The sequence below is a fragment of the Tupaia chinensis genome, unplaced genomic scaffold (assembly GCF_000334495.1).
Source record: "Tupaia chinensis unplaced genomic scaffold, TupChi_1.0 Scaffold141517_1, whole genome shotgun sequence".
Lineage (NCBI taxonomy): Eukaryota > Metazoa > Chordata > Mammalia > Scandentia > Tupaiidae > Tupaia > Tupaia belangeri.
Genome location: NW_006201378.1, coordinates 304169 through 323634, shown reverse-complemented (window position 1 = coordinate 323634; position 19466 = coordinate 304169). Strand labels below are relative to the sequence as shown.

Sequence of the window (19466 nt, the reverse complement as noted above, 5' to 3'; positions counted from 1 at the left end):
TATGTGTGTGTATATATATATATACATATATATGTGTGTGTATATATATATATATATATATACATATATATATATGGAATCTAGAAACAGATCTTAATCCCTTCACAATCCCTTCACAAAAAATTAGCTCAAAATGTCACAAACCCACACTTAAAGGGCAAAAACATAAATCGCCTAGAAGACAGCATGTAAGAAATTCTAGGCGACTTTGGGTTTTGTTGATGCTTTTTTAGATATCACACCAAAGGCATGATGTGTGAAAAGAAAAGAATAGATAAGTGGGGCCTTATTAAAATTAAAAGCTTCAGCTCTGCAAGAGACAGTGTCCACAGAATGAAAGACAAGCTATAGACTGGCAGGAAATACTTTTAAAAGACATGGTTGATAAAGAACTGGTATACAAAATGTAAAATGACTTCTTGAAACTCAACAATAAGGTTATGAGCAATCTGCTTAAAAATGGACAACAGACCTTAACAAACACCTCACCAGGAAGACATCCAGAGAGATGGCAACTTAGCTTTTGAAAAGATGTTTTATATAACGCCATCAGCAAAATGTAGATGAACTCATACTGCACCTCTATGGGAATGGCCATATCCAGAACGAACAATGGCATGTGCTGGCGAGACGGTGGAGCATTTATGGCTGGCAGTGAAGCAGAACAGCACAGCCACTTCTAAGAGTTTGTTGGTTCCTTACAAAACTAAACATGCTCTTGCAACTCAACTCAGCCATCAATGCTACTTGATATTTACCCAAATGAATTAAAAACTTATGTCTACACAAAAACCTGCACACAGATTTTACAGCAATGCTATTCATAATTGCCAAAACTTGGAAGCAAACGAGATGTCCTTTAGTAGGTGAATGGGTAAATAAACGGTAGCATGTGAGACAACTGAATATTATTCAGCAATAAAAAGAAATGATTTCCAGAGCCATGCAAAGACTTGGAGGGACATTAAATGCATATTTTAAGTGAAAGAAGTCAGTGTAAATATTGTGTGATACAAACTATACGACGTTCTGGAAAAGGTACAACTATGGGGACAGTAAGAAGATCAGTAGCTGCCAGAGGTTGGAGGCAGTAAAGGATGGATAGGAAGAGCACAGAGGACTTTGGGGCAATAAAAATATTCTGAACGATACTGTAGTGACAAATATATGTCATTATCCATGTGTTCAAACCCATAGCGCATACCACAGCAAGAGGGAGCCCTAATGCAAACTACAGACTTTGGGTTAAAATGGGTCAATGTAGGCTCATGCATGGTAACAAATGTGCCATTCTGGTGGGGCAAGATTTTGTTTTATTATTTTGGATTATAGGCATTGATTTTATACACATAAGTTATCTTTTTTGCATATATCTCTCAATGGGATTCTGCCACATTCACACCTTCTAGTGAGGGTGAAATTTTACGTTAATCTTATTCAAAGAACACAGCAACTGTAACAGATAAAAATGAGCATGGAGTCTAGGGCAGCAGTACATGTTGATAGTGAGGGATCTCATGGGCAGGCAGATGGTTTCCAGCCTTAAAGGGCATTTGTACTACCACAGCACCACAGCAGATACAGAACCCTTTTCTAATATCACCACATATATATATACACACACACATATATACACACACACACACACACATATACACACACACACATACATATATATAATAATTTTGAAAGGTATTTATATTGTACGTATAATATATATAGAGAGAACAAAAATATCATTATATATAATAAATATACATATATATAATACATTTGAAATTTATTAGAATTTAAGAAACTGGGAGGTTAGATTATTTCTAATTTGAGGCTAGTGTTTATATACCTGAAACAGAAATCTTCTTGTAGAAATGACATGTATGTGTAAGTGAACTTTCAGTCTGTTTGGCTTTGCCTTAAAGACTTCATTAGTTCAGACTAGAGTTCCAGAACGGACACAAACTTTTGACGATGCTAAAAATATTATTATATAATGTAAATAGCTTTTAGAAAACTTGCCCCACTTTGCAAATCAAAGTATTCCTTTATTTTTTTGAATAACAATGTGTTATTAAGAATAGGTGGTATACAAATAACTTAGGCATGTCTTTGACTTCAAAGAACTTAAAATTAGATGGGAAAACTCGTGTGAATTGTGTTACAGTATCTTGCATGAAGGGCTATGGCTGGGCTTTGTCTCTCAATATCCTCTAGATCTCAAAATCATCTAGATTCCATCTTTTTGAATTGAAAATGGCAGCATTGAATAGAATTTACTAATAAACTACATGGTGAGGATATCAATGGTACCAATAGGATTCATCTGACCAACTTTTAGGAGCACATACCTCATTTTCAATGGTTGGAGCATTTTATATGGAATAAATTGGTCTTAATATGACTATGATGCAAAAAAAAAAACCCCAAGTTTTTACATAATATGGCATGGGACTTCTCTCTGCATATGGTAACCTAGAGCTCTCCCAGCAAATTCATTTTTTCATGAACTCTACAAGGTTAGGGAAATACGTTTGAACACTTACGTTTACAGGCCGGTGGCCTGCCTTTGTTACTCCATAATCCATCTTCCTGACACACTGCTGTTGCTTGTTGACTGGCTTCGAGCTTAAAGCCCTCATTACATTCATAGGTCACTTTACTGTCCAGAGTGAACTCATTACCCACGAAGGAACCATTTCCTGGTGATTCTGGTATTCCACAGGACACAGCTGAGAAGAAATGAGATAAATACATTTGTTTAGCAGGCTTATTCCTTTCGAAATGCATGCATTTTTTTTTCCATTTTTTATCTCAAATACATAGAAAAACTGCTAATGCTATTTCTAGACATAATTTCACACCTTTTCAAACTTTTAAGGATATTACGCATTAATGAGAAACAATTAAAAACTGTTCAGAATAAAATATCTTTATAATTATTATTCTAGAAGACAAGGCTGACCATTTTCATACAGTTTAATCACAGTCTGCCATTTAGATTTTTTTTAATTTAAAAAAAATTAAGATTTTTGCCTTAGGACCCATGCACTTGCTGGAGAGAGAGAGAATTAGAGGGAAAGTGAGAAATCACCCCCAGGAATATGGCCACACCACAATTCCTTCTCCACTCTCCTCTTGGGATCTTGGGTACACACATACACATGCCTAGTGAGATCTTTCAGCCACTGGGTCCAGGACTCAAACCATGGTCGGTCATGTGGGAGTCCAAGAATATAACCACGATTCCGTCTATTGGTCCCAAATTTTTAAATTTTCATTTAATCACTGTACATCTTTATCATGTATAACATGCTTTTTCCCAGCATGAATGCAGTGCATATTAGTCCAGTCAAAAGATATTACCACATACATTATCTTTAAGAGATAACTTTGCATTTTTTGTGTTAAATGTGGTGTGTATTTGATTTTACACTGATCTCCTCCCTCCTACTCACTTTTGCCCATCCTTCTATACTTCTCTAGCATCTGCAGTTACCTTCCCTGCTATTACACCTTACCATCTTTCCAGTTTCTGCCGTAGAGTACTGTGCCATATTTTATTAGATGGTGTGGTAAAGAAAGCATAGTTTCATGCATTCTACTTTAATACTTGCGGGCGGTGGGGGAAGAAGAGGGAATAAAACAGTATCTTTACCATCACAGAAGATATTCCAATGTTGGGAACCAGCAGTTAGTGTAATGGCTATGTCGCTGGACTCCTACGTAGTTGACCGCGGTTCGCATCCCAGACCCAGTGGCTTAAAACTCACACCAGGTGCATGTGCGTGCGTGCCCAAGATCCCAAGAGGAGAATGGAGGAGAAGGGATTGCAGTGTGACCATCCCCCCAGGGGGGTGATTTCTCACTTTCTGTCTCTATGTCTCTCTCTGTCTGGTGAGCACATGTGCCTTATAGCAAAAACCTCTCAAAAAAAAAAAAAAAAAGATACTCCAATGTTGATTTCATGGTGTCAAGATTTATGAGTCAGCAATTGAGTCAGCACCTACTGAGGTCTCAGAAATCTCCCCCTATTTATTTGTCCCATCCCCTTCCCTGGCTTAGATTTCTTAAAGCATCAAGAAGTTCTGTTAAGAGGTAAATCAGTTACCTAAGACCAATGCACCTGTTATCATAAAATGTAAGATTTTATGAACTGTTGGTCAGAGAGAAAAGGGATGTAAGGAATTAAGAAATAGGAGGTAGTAAGGAAAGATATCTAGGGAACCTTGTAGCAAGGTATAAAAGTGCTATCTATGCATTAGATCCCACATGGCTGACAGCAGTTCAAATTCCAGACCCAGTAGTTTAAAAAACACAATAGGTGCATGTGCGTGTGTGTTCTAAATCCTGATGGAAAGGAGAAATGGAGAAAAAAAGATTGTGGCATGACCACATCCCATTGCAGGGATGCTTGCTCGCTCTCTCTCTCTCTCTCTCTCTCTCATGAATTCATGTACTCTCTAACAGAAAAAATACTGAGGGCAGAAAGCAAAGTTCTATTGGATACACAAATCTGCTTTTACATGAGAGTTAATGCAAGAAAGAGGAGTGAATAAAAAAGAAATTTTAAAAAATTAAGTAAGATGTGGGGATAATTTGGCATAGATATTTCGTTTTTTGATTTAGTAGCTATGGTCCAGATTTATCTGAGATTTAAAATTAAAAATGAAATCTTTGGCCAGCTGGTGGCATAGTGGCTAAGGATGCTGGGTCCCTTATAGTACACTGTGCAGTTGGAGTCTTGAACGCTATGGCTTGAAAAAGTTGCCAGGTGTGCATATGTGCATGTCCAAAATCCCAAAAGGAAAAATGGAGGAAAGAGTATGTGACATGACCATCACCCTCTGGGATGTGCTTTCTCACCTTTCCTCTCTCTCTCTCTCTATCCTTACATATGTATGTGTGTGTGTTTGAAAGAGAGAGAGGGAGAGAGTACACACACCCTTTAGCAAATTAAAAAAAGAAAAATCTCAAGTTGAGTGACGACATACCTACTTCAGATGTTAAAAAAAAGAGTTATTCAATAAATAAATTAGGGTTCTTCATTTACTCAATCATTATTTAAGAAATTCTTCTCTTTATGATTTAAGTTCAGATAACTTAAAAATTTCTTCACATAAACTCCAATCAGAATATACAGATAGTGTGTGATAGCTACAAGGGCCAGATAAATGTGTTTGTGTAAGCTTGTAATATTTCAGATAAAGACAAATGACTGTAATAAAGATGAAGTGATTAGCCTTGGGCAGCACAATGACTCTAGAAAACCTGTGACCAGAGAATAGACCTTACAACAGAACTGAGACTATTTTTTGTTTTCCAAGAGTCTTAGGTTATCTCTGCTTTAGTTTGAATTTTTTACTTTCTTGGCTCGGTTGTTTTTTATTAAAATCTTGAATAAATACAATGAGAAATTATCAGAAAAGTGAAAGAGAATTTGGTGCTAAGAAAACTTAAACTTGTGGGCCAGGCACATAGCCTAGTGGTTAAGGGAGCTGGATCCCACATGACTGACCACAGTTTGTATCCCATCCATGGCAACTAGAAAAACAAGTGCAAGTGCATGCAGGCCCTGGGTCCCGATAGACTGGAGAAATAGAAGAGAGACATTGTGGCATGACCACATCCCATTCCATGGGGAGATACCTACCGTCTCCTCCCCAACCCCATCTCTCTGAACCTCTGGCAAGCACACATGCCCTGCAGAAATAAAAACAAAAAATCTCTTGGAAAATCCAAGGTCTAAAATTTCTTGTGTTTAAATTTATGCCCAGCTACTCCAACCATCTGAAACGTGCGAATGTGTGTATGGCATACCACATTAAACTATTTTCAGTAGATGAAAAACAAAATCATAGATACAGGGGTCAGTAGATGGCATAATTATTACATTGTTGGACTCCAATGTAGTTGACCATGGTTCGAGTTCTAGATCCAGAGGCTTAAACATCATACTGGGCATGTGTGCGTGTGCGTGTGCGTCCACAATCCCAAAGGAGAATGAAGGAGAGCAGATTGTGATGTGGCCATTCCCTTTGGGAGGTGATTTCTCACTTTCTTTCTCTCTGTCTGTCTCTCTCTGAGGAGTGCACATGCCCTATAGAAAAAAAAAATCTCTAAAAATAAAAAAAAATAGTAGACGTCATTTGGGGCAAAATACTTAAAGGAATAAAAATTATCCTTTGATCCCTAAGTCCATCGCTTTGTCAAGGCAGTGTCTCCAAAAAAAGACTGCTTAGCATTTGCAAAATATTTGTCTTCATTTCCTGAATACAAAACATCTCTTAGATTTTGTTCTTTTTGATTCTGTTTATACCATCCTATGTCTAGACCTACCACACTTTTCTCTATGATTTTCCCCAGATCACCTATGTCTAGACCTACCACACTTTTCTCTATTTTCCCCAGATCTTCTTTTGTTTGTGCTCACAAATCTTCATTTTTCTTCCACTCACCGAAGTGTGCCCTGTGTTCAACTACCTAGAAATTCTCATTCGAGGAGAGGACAGAATAAAATGACATTTTCCAGGCAGGTTAAATGGGAAACGACCTTATATAAACATATATGAAGCCCTACCATAAAAGGATTCACACTCTGGAGGTCAAAACAGAAAAGCTTTACAGCTGTTTCCATTAAGTCTGGAAACTTGCTTGAAACATAAACCCCAATTCCAAAGATTTAAGAAGACTTACTTTATGTTTTCTAATCACCAACTGGGAATGTATTTTAGCTTTCACCTATAATTTTTAGCCGTTTCAGTGTCTCAACAAAAGGTTATTTGGCAGTGCTTAAAAATAGAGACTGACAATCTATCAAAACACTGAGCGAACATAAAAATGGAAAATTATCTGGTGATGATAATGAGTATGACAATGACTTTGACTGGACTAATACAATGTATTCATGCTGGGAAAACCCATTTTGTAAGCTGTAAATAGGTATAGTGATTGAATGTAAAAAAGAAAATTAAAATTAAAGAAGAGAAGAATGGAATTATAACACTTCTGATTTAATGAACAATAGATGGCAAAATAGTATAGAATAAATTTGGGTTCATGGAAGGGAGGTAGCTTCCTGCTTAGGTCCTGAATTCTATCATCTACTCATTCATTTCCCCAAATGTTGCAGGATTGTTGTGTGACAGACCTGCCATCGGTTACTTTTTTTTCGAAAATGCCGATTGGTTAAATGTTCGCAACTTTGAAAAGTTGGAGAATCTCCTTACTTTTCCCATTGCTAAAGGGAGTACAACTTAGCTTTGTTTTCTTTATTTATACTAACATCGCATTATATTTGTCAGCAGCTTAGGCAAATGATCACATATTTATTCTAGAATATTATTTTTTATTTAAGAGCACAGGCTTCAAGTCAGACTTCTAGTTGTAGTCCCTGACATTTGGCAGTTGTATGACATTAGTTCAGTTACTCAATGTATGTTTTATCGCACTCAGGTTCGCAGCACCTACATCAAAAGGTAATTGTGAGGATTATAATTAGCATTCAGTTAATACAATAGAGACATTAAGTAAATTACAATTTATTATAATTATATGCATGATGTATATATATGAGTGTGTATATATATATATACACACACAGTCTCATAATTTATACTTATATTTTTTGTAAATGAAGATATGAATGAGTTGCAATAATTTATCCTTATAAGCTATTTATTAAAGAGAGCAATGAATAAATGAGTAATAAATTGACATTTGTTTTATATATCTCACTATGAGAGACTTAACACTTTGGTTTCAAAAATAAAAGTGGAAGAGCCATTTCAATGTGCAATGTTTTATTTATGAATAGTAAGGTGGTTTTTCTTTGAATATTTAAACTCATCCAAACAGTAGTCACCTTTGTCTATAAATTTTTTTAAACTTTTTGATCTTTTATTTTATTTTTTAAACCTTTTTAAATTATTATTCATACATTAAATCACTATACATCATTTAGATTGTGGACTTTACCCAGCATGATATACACCTCAGTTGCCCAGTTGAGACTATTATGCACATCCTCATCAACAGATTAAAAAAAACCCTATTTGTGTCCCACAAGTGTCTTACCTCTCCATTTTCCCCCCCAAATTTCCTTTCCTACATTCTTCCCCTCCTACACTCTCTTTCCACTTTGTCTCTAGTGTCCATTACAATTTTTAATACTTTTATGTTCTCCAGTCTTTCAGTCTCTACCATAGAGTGTGGACAGTCGGTATATGTTAAGAGGAGACATACAATGTCTCTCATAGCCTGACTTGCTTCAGTTAGCAACAAATCTTCCATATTCATCTACTTTCTGTCAAATTCCAGGGCCTCGTTTGTTATGGCTCAATAGTATTCCATGGAGTATATGTGCCATAATTTTTCAATCCATTCATCTGTTTGTGGGCATTTGCATTGGTTTCAAGTCTTAGCGATTGTGATTAAGGCTGCAATGAAAATAGTTGCGCAAGTGCTTTTTTGACAGAGTGCTCTCCTGTCTTTTGAGTAAATACCGAGGAGTGGAATTACTGGATCATATGGCAGTTCTATTTGAAGGTAATTGAGGAACCTCCATATTGTTCTCCACAGTGGCTGGACCAATTTATATTCCCACCAGCACTGTAGGAGTGCCCCCCTTTCACCACATCCTCTGCAGCACTTATCATTATTTGTTTTTTTTTATTTATTTTTTTAATCTTCACCATTCTGTCTGGGGTTAGGTTGTATCTCATTGTGGTTTTGATCTACATCTCCCTTATAATGAGGTATGTTGAGCACTTTTTCATATGTTTTTTGGCTGTTCATATGTCTTCATTAGAGAATTGTTTATTCAGCTCATTTTCCCATCTTTTAATTGAGTTAATCATTTTCTTCTGGGTAAGCTGCTTGAGTTCCCTGTGTATTCTAGTTAGCATCAGTCCCTTACCTGCAGCACAGTTAACAAAAATTCTCTCCCATTCTGAGGGTTGTCAATTCACACTAACTAAGGTGTCCTTTGCTCTGCAGAAACTCCTTTCTCTATAAACTTTAAGAAACACTTTCCTGGGGACTGGCAGTCGGCATAATGGCTATGTTGCTGGACTCCCATGTAGTCGACCATGGTTTGAGTCCCGGACTAGGGGGCTTAAACTCACGCGGAGCACGTGTGCATGTGTGCCCAAGATCCAGAGAGGAGAAGGAGAATGGAGGAGAAAGGACTGCGGTGGGATGAAGGTTGAAGAATATGATCCATTTTTAGCTTTCATTTTAAATTATGGGTATAAGAAATTCTTTTAGCATAATCTGAGCATCATTAGATTTCAAGGCATATTTTCATAACACAAAGAAATTTAGGTAGACTGTATGTTTTACCATGCTTTTGTTTCATATCCATCACTTAAATGTGAGCATTGGTGTAGAACTATTATCACATGTGCATATATGTATATAGGAATTAAAGTTGTGTGTGATTGTTTCATATAATTTCTATTTACAATGCTAAATTGCTATTTTTCTGTCTGCAATTGGAAAATTTATCAAAATTATCTGAGCCTTTGATTCCTCATAGGTAACATGAGAGTCATCCTATTACTTTGGTATAATCTACGTAGCAAAATATCTAGCAGAGAGGAATATTTATCATCTTTTGAAGGAGACACAATCACTTCCTTCAAATTTAATCTTCTAAAAAGTACTTTTCAAAAGTTTTTAAATTAGAGTTCCCTGAAAACTAAACTAATATGAAGGAATTTGTTATCCTTTCCTAACAGATGCGGAAGAAACATTTAGGGGTTCACCTCTTGGGTCCACATGCCATCTCCGGTGGCAGTTAGCATGTACTGAACGGAAACATGGGAGATGCAAAGCCTGACCCTGAATAGTCCAGGAGTCAATGGTATCTTCTCAATCTTAGTTGATCCCTGGGCTTGCACAAATTAGTACTGATCCAGATACACTGAAAGCACACACCATAAGATTAAGAAAACCATACACGTAATGAAGTGATAGGGATAGGTAAAGTTACTGGGAAATCCCAACATTTCAATGTTATCAACTTTGTCAGTGTATTGATAATATCTGACATGCACTGATCAAATACAAAATTTCTACATGAATTACCACATGTAATTTTGAAAACACCCTAACAAGTAAATTGGACTAGTACTTTTTATTACTTCTAAGAAAAGTGGGCATTAGAGACATTATGCAAAGTTTCCCAAACTGTTATGACAAGTGAATGATGCCGTAAGAACTCAGATCACAGAGGAGCGGATGCCAAAACCTTCCTCTTCGTTACTGTCATGTACTGTCATGTACTGTCTTTAAAATGTCACCTGCTGTGTTATACCATATTTGTAACTATTTTTATTGCCAGTGTTTAACCACCAGTAATCAAGCAATCATTTGGTAGGTTAGAAATACATTTTCAATATATAATTCTGAAAATAAAGTCCACACGGAATTTGAGCATTCATGGGAACATTTCTGAACTCTTTGTATTTTTTTCTAATTTGTCTCCTTATACTTTATTTCCCAAGAACTTTCTTAGATAATTAGAAACTAGAAAGCATGTCACTTGATGCTTAGCAAGCACCCCATATGGCCACTAATACTAGACAGAAGACAGCAAAAGAGGAGGTAAAGTGCTGGGATCACCTCTAGCCCAATGGGGACATAAAACATGACACTGTTTTTATTTGTTTTATGGGATCTATGATGTCAGGATGTCAAGGAACAAATACCAGAATAATAAATCTTGATCATTTAATATATATTTCAAAATAACCAAAAGAGCAAGTTTTGAATGTACACACCACAAAGTAATGATAAACGTTGCCCTGATATGATAAAAATCAAATTTGTTTGTTTTTTTTTTGTTGTTTTTTGTTTGTTTGTTTTCATATTGCTATATGATGTGTGCACTCTCCAGTGACAAAAAGGGAGAGAGAGAGAGAGAGAAAGTGAGAAAACATCCCCCGGGGTGAGGGGGGAGACGATTCCACAATCTTTCCTTCTGTACTCTCCTCTTGTGATTTTGGGCATACACACACGTACCCAATGTGTTTTCTCAAGTCCCTGGATCAGAGACTTGAACTACGCCATCCAACAAGTGGGATCCAGCTCCCTTAACCACCCAGCTACCTGCTTGGCCCTACATTGTATACATGTTTAAAAAATTGGGACCAGTAGTTGGCGTAATGGCTATGTCACTGGATTCCCATGTAGTGAACCACAGTTTGAGTCCTGGACCTAGTGGCTTAAACTCACACCGGGCGTGTGTGCATGTGTGCCCAAAATCCTGAGAGGAGAATGGAGGAGAAGGGATTGCAGCATGGCCATTCCCCTGGTGGGTGATTTCTCACTTTCTGGCTTTTTGTCTTTCTGGTAAAGTACATTCGCCCTATAGCAAAAACCTGTTCAAAAAAATAAATGAATAAAAATTATGTTATAGCCCACAAAAATGTACAGCTATTAAGTATAAATTAGAAATTACAATAAAAATGCATTTTTTTTGGAAGGACAAAGGAGAGAGAGAGCACTGTTAAGAAAAAAAACATTACTGGAAGACACATACACTTGCCAGAGAGTAATAGAGAGACAGAGAGAAACAGCAGGTTAGAGGAAAGCATCCAATAGAGTGTGGTCATGCCACAATCCCTTCTCCTCCATTTCTTCATCCCATTGGGATTTTCTGAATGCACATGGACCTGGTGTGCTTTTCCAGCAACAGGTGCCAGAATTCAAACCACTGTTAGCTATGTGGGATCCACTGCCTTCACTTCTAGGTTACCTTTTAGACCCAAGAAGAGAACTTTTGAAAATTAGCAAAAATAAAAGGTGTTTATGACTTGATTTTTGCAGACATTAAACTCATCAGATGGACAACTTTAAAAAACAGACAACTCTGAAATGGAAAACACAGAACAGGATTCAGCTGAGATCTTTAGCTGCTCTATATCTCTTGAAAATATTGAGCCCAAGAAAGAAAAAAAGCACTTATTGATTCAAATGAAAAATGGGGGCCAGTAGGTGGCGTGGTGGTTAAGGTGCTGGATACTCCCATATGGCAGACAGTGGTTCAAGTCCTGGACCTGATGGATTGCTGTCTTATTTTCTCTCTCTCTCCCTCCCTCCCTCCCTCCCTCCCTCTCTCCCTCCCTCCCTCTTTTTGGTCAAGTTAAAATAAATGAATGAATAAATAAAATTAAATAAATAATTTTTAAAAATGAAAAGGTTATGAAAATGAAGGCAATCCAGTAGGTGGACATCCAAAGGGGTAATTGCAGTGAAAGGTTCTAACTTGGCAAACAAAGCCTTCAGAACTTTTTGTTTGTTTGCTTGTTTTTAGAGGTAAATACAGTGCTAAAGCAAGAGTATAAAACAAAATAAAATAAAACTGACTTTTATCCATCTGTCTTTAGAGAGTGATGGGAAACACAGGTAAAAATGTTTTTAAAATGTAATTTTTTAAGTCTTATTCCATTTAAAACAAGTACCCTAGAAAGAAGACTGAGGAACATAAATTGGAATTTTCTATACAAACTCTGACCCAGACACCTTACCATGACTGTCCTGTGGAACTCAGAGATTCTCATGCTGAAAGAACAATTATCTGGTATCAAAAGAACTCACCAGAAGACCATATTCACTATACACTTACTGCTGATTTTCCTGGGAATCTGCATTCTGGGCCCTATCTTTAGCTACCTTGATAAGGCGGTGATTAGGTGGCAAGATTATGTTCTATAAAACTAGTCAAAAGCAGATGAATATATTGATTCCAATAAAAAAAAGACACCTGATTTAACCAGTTTCAGCCTCAGTTTCACCACATGCAAAATGAGAGTCATAAAAATTACATTAAAATAGAAAATAACAAGCAGTGGCTAATATATGGAAAAACAGCAACACTCATACAGTTAGTGAGAATGCAAGATAGAGCCACTGCTGAAACCAGTGGGACAGTTCCTTCAAGTAAAAATGAAATAGCCATATGATCTAAAAATTTCACTTCTGAACCTTTAGCTTTTATGTTACAAGAATTGAAAGCAGGATCTAGGGAACCAGCAGTTAGCGTAATGGCTATGTTGCTGGACTTCCATGTAGTCAACCGCAGTTCACGTCCCGGACCCGGTGGCTTAAAATTCATGCCGGGTGCGTGTGCGTGCGTGCCCAAGATCCCGAGAGGAGAATGGAGGAGAAGGGTTTGTGGCGTGACCATCCCCCCTGGGGAGTGATTTCTCGCTTTCTGTCTCTCTGTCTCTCTCTGTCTGTCTGGTGAGCACACGTGCCCTATAGTGAAAAACCTCTCCAAAAAAAAATAAGAATTGAAATTGAAAGCAGGATCTTAAAAAAATTTATGTACACCATGTTCATAGCACTGTTTTTCAAAATAACTTAAACATGGGAGCAACCCAACCATCCATCAAGGGATGAATGGATAAACAAAAGATGGTCTATACATACAGTGGAATATTATGCAGCCTTTAAAAGGCTATTCTGACACAGTCTACAACATGGACAAACCTTGAGAATATTATTCTCAGTGAAATAAGCCAGTCACAAGAAAATAAAAACACTGTGCGATTCTACTCAAGCGAGTTACCTTGAGTATTTAAATTGTTAAAGACACGTGGAATAGAATGGTGGTTTCTAAGGCTGTGAAAGGAAAAAGTTGTTTTTTAATGAGGACAGAGTTTCAGTTTGGGATGATGGAAAAACTCTGAGATACATGTGATGATGGTTGTACAACATTGTAAATGTACTTCACAGTACTGGACTGTACGCTTAAGAAGCTGTATCTCTGCATTGTTTTGTGAGAACTGTCAAAACAAGTACCACACACCGGGCAGCTGAAATAACAGAAATTTATTTTCTCACAGTCCTGGAGGCTGGAAGTTCAAGATCAAGACATTAACCAGGCTGGTTTCTCCTGAGATTTCTCTCCTTGGCCTGCAGTTGGCCATCTTCTTCCTTTGTCCTCACATGGTCTTCCTTCTGTGTGTGTCTGTATTCTGATCTCTAAATCACTAGTCAGATTGGATTAAAGCCCAATCGATGATCTCACGACCTCATTTTATCTTAACTACATCTTTAAAGGCCCTATTTCCAAGTACAGTCACACTGGGGGTGAGGTCATCAACATAGGAGTTTGTAGAAACCATCACAGTTTTATGCTCTTCCCGGGAAGAAGAGCATATTCCTTATCAACATAATTGAATCTTCAGTTTGACCCTCAAGCCTGTAGTACTATTGCAAGATATGAGATTATTTCTGTGCATTTCAGTCTCTCCCCCTTTTTTTTGTTCTTTCTTTTATTTAACTTGTCTATCTTCAAAGCCCATTCTCTTTTCTACGCTAACCTCGTACATCTTAGATTTAAGCACAGGCACAATGGAAGGTTCCTTTCAGGTGAGATCAGATACATTTGGGACTTGGTGGTACAAGGTCCTATACATCAGACTCTGACATATCTGAAGAAACTGGGGAGTTACTAGAGCTATTTGAGAAAGAACCTTTAGATTTTACATTACAAGGGAAAAAAAAAAAGAACAAGTAGATCTGAGAGGAGTATGGAGAAGGGACTGTGGGCAGAGAGAACAGAAAAGTGGTTCAGTAACAAGGTTATCACCAGGAAGATGATGAAAGAGATGTTCTGGAGAGTTTTCAGAAGACAGGTGCACTGGTGATTTGGGCTGTGGGATAGAAAAAGGGAGTGAGCGAGTAAAGAGTATCAAACCATTAGAGTAATTGGTGATTACTTTGAGTGAACGAAAGAAATGAGAATATCCCGTGTTTGAGATAGTGGCTATAAAAATCTACAGAATTACAATAGCTAGAAGATAACTAAAAAAGATCAAGGCTGGAGGTATAGAGAATAGAATAATCTGTACAGTTAGTCTTTCTATTCATTTGTCAATCAGTTCAGCTGGGGCCAAGTCCCATCTGTCAGTTGGGCACTTCTAGGTGTGGGCCCCTCCTTCTCCCCAGAATGACAGGGTAGTCACACGCAGTCAAATACAAAGGTGACTGGAACTGCAGTTCAGAGCACAACTTTCAGAAGAGATACAGAGCAATGTGCAGAGAGTATGTAGGAGCTGAGAAAACTAAGAAGATATTTATAGAAAAATAACCCAGTAAGGGACCATCACGTAACAGGGTGGTTAAGGCACTGGACTTCCACAAGGCTGACCACAGTTTGAGTACTAGATTGATGACAATTTAGACCCAAGCATCATGAGAAATGCTGGAGACTCAAAGACAAGATGAAAATCTGCTTTTAAGAAGTATGTAGTCTCATACAGAAACTTTTAACATGTGTTCGTCAGATTGCTGCACCAAGTTCACCTGGGATATTTTTTAAACTGAAGGTTCCCGATGTCTTGGGACCTGATAAATATGCATTTAGGGGAGTGAGAATTTATAAATTTACTTCTCTAAAAAATATTCCAGATGATGTCAGTCAAGAAAATAAACGGATAGCTACAGGAGGACAGATCAAAGTGACAAATGCTGATTGTATCTGGGAATTGAGTAGAAATGAAAAGATGAGGAACAATTCCACACGTTGGCAAGGGACAGTCAAGACAGAGAAACCGCATGTGGCAAGGCGCACATCTGCCAGCATCGATGGGGTTCAGTGGGTGTAAACCTCCCACACCCACCTTCCTCCCTCAGAGCAAATCTCCCGCTCTCTCAGGGACGGTCTTTGGTAAAATGCTCCATCCTGGCTGTCAGGTCTAGGAACTCTCCAGCACTTAGCAAATGCTTCCTTTGGACAGTTTAGTTCTCTTCTGCTTTTAAGCTATCTCTGCTTCAAGACCTTTAGAAAGCTGGCCACGTCTGTAACCTGCAGCTCATCCCTGCCTGCCCCTCGGGACTTTACCTGCAGCAATGCCCATGCCTTCGCCCAGCCGCTCCCTCCAGTGCAGCTCTTCTTTAAGCCAGAGCCTGCCATTTTTGAGCTGTCAGTTTCACAGTTCCGATTGCCACGGCGCCTCTTTCATGAAAGACCATAACCTATTCTTCAGCATCGGTCCGTATCTCCCACGGCACATGAGACATTTTACTATCTTCCTCTTCTTTGCCTTTTATTGATTTAGGGACCATTCATTGTCAAACTTCCACCTGCTGCAGTGGAAAGTTTTGGGCTCTTTCTTCCCTCCTTCCCCTTAAAGCCCCTCTTTTCTTATCTTGCTCCAGAAGGAAAAGAAAAGCAGGTGGTCTTTTCATTTTTTTCTATGCAAAAATACATAGAAATATTTGTAAAATATTTGAGTTCTAAATATCATGATTATTTTTAGTGTGAAAGACATGAAACTCCATCACAGGGATTTTCTATAACGCGAGATGCATACTTGATCTCTACTGACCTCCCTTCCATACGACTCTGAATTCTCTTATGGAAAGTTCTTACTTTGCATATTTTGGACAGTTCTTTGTCCTTTGTCCAGGAAGGTCGCTGTCTTCATATCACTACTGCCACTATGCAAAATTACCCCTCATTTCCTCTCACTGTGGCTTTTATCATTAACTATGTTTCTGACACAGACAGAAAACATCAAGCTTTGTGATACACAGTAAAAACTAAGCCCCGATGGAGAAAGTACAATATTTAATTTAATGAATAAACATGCCGAATTTGAGTCCATGGCAGAGGAAAATTAGACCTGCCCAGTAAACTCTCTGAGATAGAATTTGCAAACTAGAGAAGGTGACTGGCACTTGCTGATTTGTACTCTGCATGATGGTCTGATTCTGGCACAGGATTTAGATCAAGGGTCGTCAGACTAAGGCCTGTGGGTCAAAACCAGCCTGCGGCTTGTTTTTGTACAGCTCCAAAGCTCAAAATGGCTTTTACATTTCAAAAGGAATGTGAAAATGTTTTAAATGAAGAATGTGCAACAGAGAATATGCATGGACCACAGACTAAAATAGGTACTAGAATATACCGAAAAAATTTGCTGAGTCCTAATATTATCATGAAAAATATGGGAAATCTATTACCAGCTTAATTACTTAAAAATTGTTGGGACCAGCAGTTGGCGTAATGGCTATGTCACTGGACTTCCATGTGGTTGACCGCAGTTTGAGTCCCAGACCCAGCGGCTTAAACTCACACCGGGCATGTCTGTGTGCATGCCCAAGATCCAGAGAAAAGAAAGGAGGAGAAGGGATTGCAGTGTGGCCATACCCCTGGAGGATGATTTCTCACTTTCTATCTCTCTGTCTCTCTCTGTCTTTCCAGCGAGTGCACACACCCTATAGTAAAAACTTCTCAAAAAAAAAAAAAAGTTGTTGACTTCAGGCACCAGCAGGTGGTGCAGTGGGTAAAGTGCTGGACTCCCACATGGCTGAGCATGGTTCAAATCCCAAACCTGGTAACTTTCTTTCTTTCTCACTTTGGTGAGAATATATAAGAATAATTATATATACCATTTTTTAATTAAAAATATATATATATTGTTGACTTCAACTAGACATATGACAATGCCCTGCTTAACAGCATGTCAACAGGAACGTACTGGAAACATCCATCAGTGCAAATAAGTTTGTGTTGTCTAGGAGTCCCTTTTTTTTTCAGGAACTGATTTGTCCATGAAGCTTATTTTTCCTGGTTCTATGGTCAACATTTCATGCTCATGTTTTCACTTAATGCTTAAAAAAAACAAGCACAGAAGGTGTTTCTTTGTTTTTTCTTTCACAGATCAAGAAATGAATCCTCAGTGAAGTCAACTCTCCTATTCTGATCACACAATCAATAAATACTGGAGATAGGAAATACTCATCAATAAATTGTGGGAGTCTCACTGTGCAATCTCCAAGGCACAATGATTCGATAAAAATCAGATAACGGGGGTCGGCAGGTGGCATGGTGTTTAAGCGCACTGGACTCCCACATGGCCGACCACGATTCGAGTCCTGGACCTGGCAGCTTGCTTTCTTAGTTTTTCTCTCTCACTCTGTCCCTCTCTAGTCAAATTAAAATAAATGAAAAGTGAATAACTAACTAAAGTTAAATAAAATATTTTTTTAAATGCATAACAATGCATAAAGTAGATTTAATCAAGAGCTAATGGGATAAGTCCTACCTTATAGTATGCTTATGGGATTTGCTAAATTTGGATGAACTATATGGATTCATATCCTCTTCATTTAGAATGTGGCTGACACAATGCCTGTAACCTAACTGTATATACATACACAAAGACACATCCTAACATATCATGTCTCATTTTTAAATTCTAGAATTTTCTATTTCAATTTGATTTTCTAATTAAATCTACATTTCTAAATATATTGCCTTATTTTCATGACATAACAGCATAATAATTTCAGGAAGGCAAATAAATGTGTGTATAACATAATAAAGTGTCATACTTTCCTGTGTTTTTTATGTTCCACATTCCAAGTTAAAGGTCTTAAGGTTTACAAGTTAAATAGATTAACCTCAGTTAATTTATTTATACAAGGACACCATACAAATTCTAACTTTTGTTTAAATCACTACGTGATATGTGCACTTGCCACAGAGAGACCTAACATTTGATGTTTTTATTATAATTATTTCTTTGAAAATAAAAGAGTAGTTTCTTTGAAGGCACAGACATATGTCTAACGGGGTGTATGCATGCATGGACATACGTCTAAGGGGGTGTATGCATGGCACAATAAAAATAACTTGGATTTTGGAGTCTGAAAGACTTGGGCTCAAGTCTCAGATGGTTCCTCACTGCATTTCCTTAGGTAATGTTGACACAGGAATGCAGGAGTGCAGGGGTGATCAGGCCCAGACCCTGCAGTGGGACACATGTTCTTGTCTCATGCTCATGAAGAATTAGAGATGCAGACATGGAGAGGGAATAGTAAGCAGAGTTTATTAAGAGGAGGAAGGAAAAGCAGAGCTCCCAAACAGAGAGCAGGTCCTGGAAAAATAGGTTGTTAAGGAGGAACTGGAGCGAAGGATTTTTATCTGAGTCAAGGGAGCTTTGCCCAGGTTTATTTTCACGTGGGTGTCCTCCATGTCTTTCCCTTGTGGTGGGGCCGGGGGAGCACATGCTGTCTGGGTCTGGTTATTGTTCTCCTAATTTTCGAGTGGGTACAAAGGTCAGGAGATTCTTTATCTAAAAGCTTTGCATCATAAAAACTATTATCTTACGGTGCTTATTCTTCCTAGAATGTGATGAGACCCAGAAAAATAAATAAATAAAACCTTAATTCTTGGATCTAAGTCATGCTGCCTAAGTCAATTACTGAACCATTGCTAAAAGCTGTCTCTGTGAGTAAAACTTAGCCATGTTGTGATTCCATGTGGGGCCTATACCTAACTATATTCTCAGGGAACTTGTCTCCTACCTCAGTGTCATCTTCAAGCACCAGCATTTATACAGATTAAGGAAGTACGTAGGAATTCCCACATAAATCATCCCTCCCATGCACTCCTCCTTTTCACTTCCATCCTTGTAATTATACCACTATTTATTAGCAGAGAATAGACATCC

General features: G+C 37.9%; 1 protein-coding gene across 1 annotated transcript in view; it reads right to left on the bottom strand.

The window, feature by feature from the left end:
- Window positions 1-19466, bottom strand: part of CSMD1 (CUB and Sushi multiple domains 1) — a gene marked incomplete at its 5' end in the record, with an annotated part of 442872 nt that overhangs the window by 119913 nt on the left and 303493 nt on the right. The window contains one exon of the mRNA XM_006163216.1: window positions 2541-2726. Within this exon, the coding sequence (XP_006163278.1) occupies window positions 2541-2726 (186 nt within the window). The remainder of the gene's footprint in view (window positions 1-2540; window positions 2727-19466) is intronic.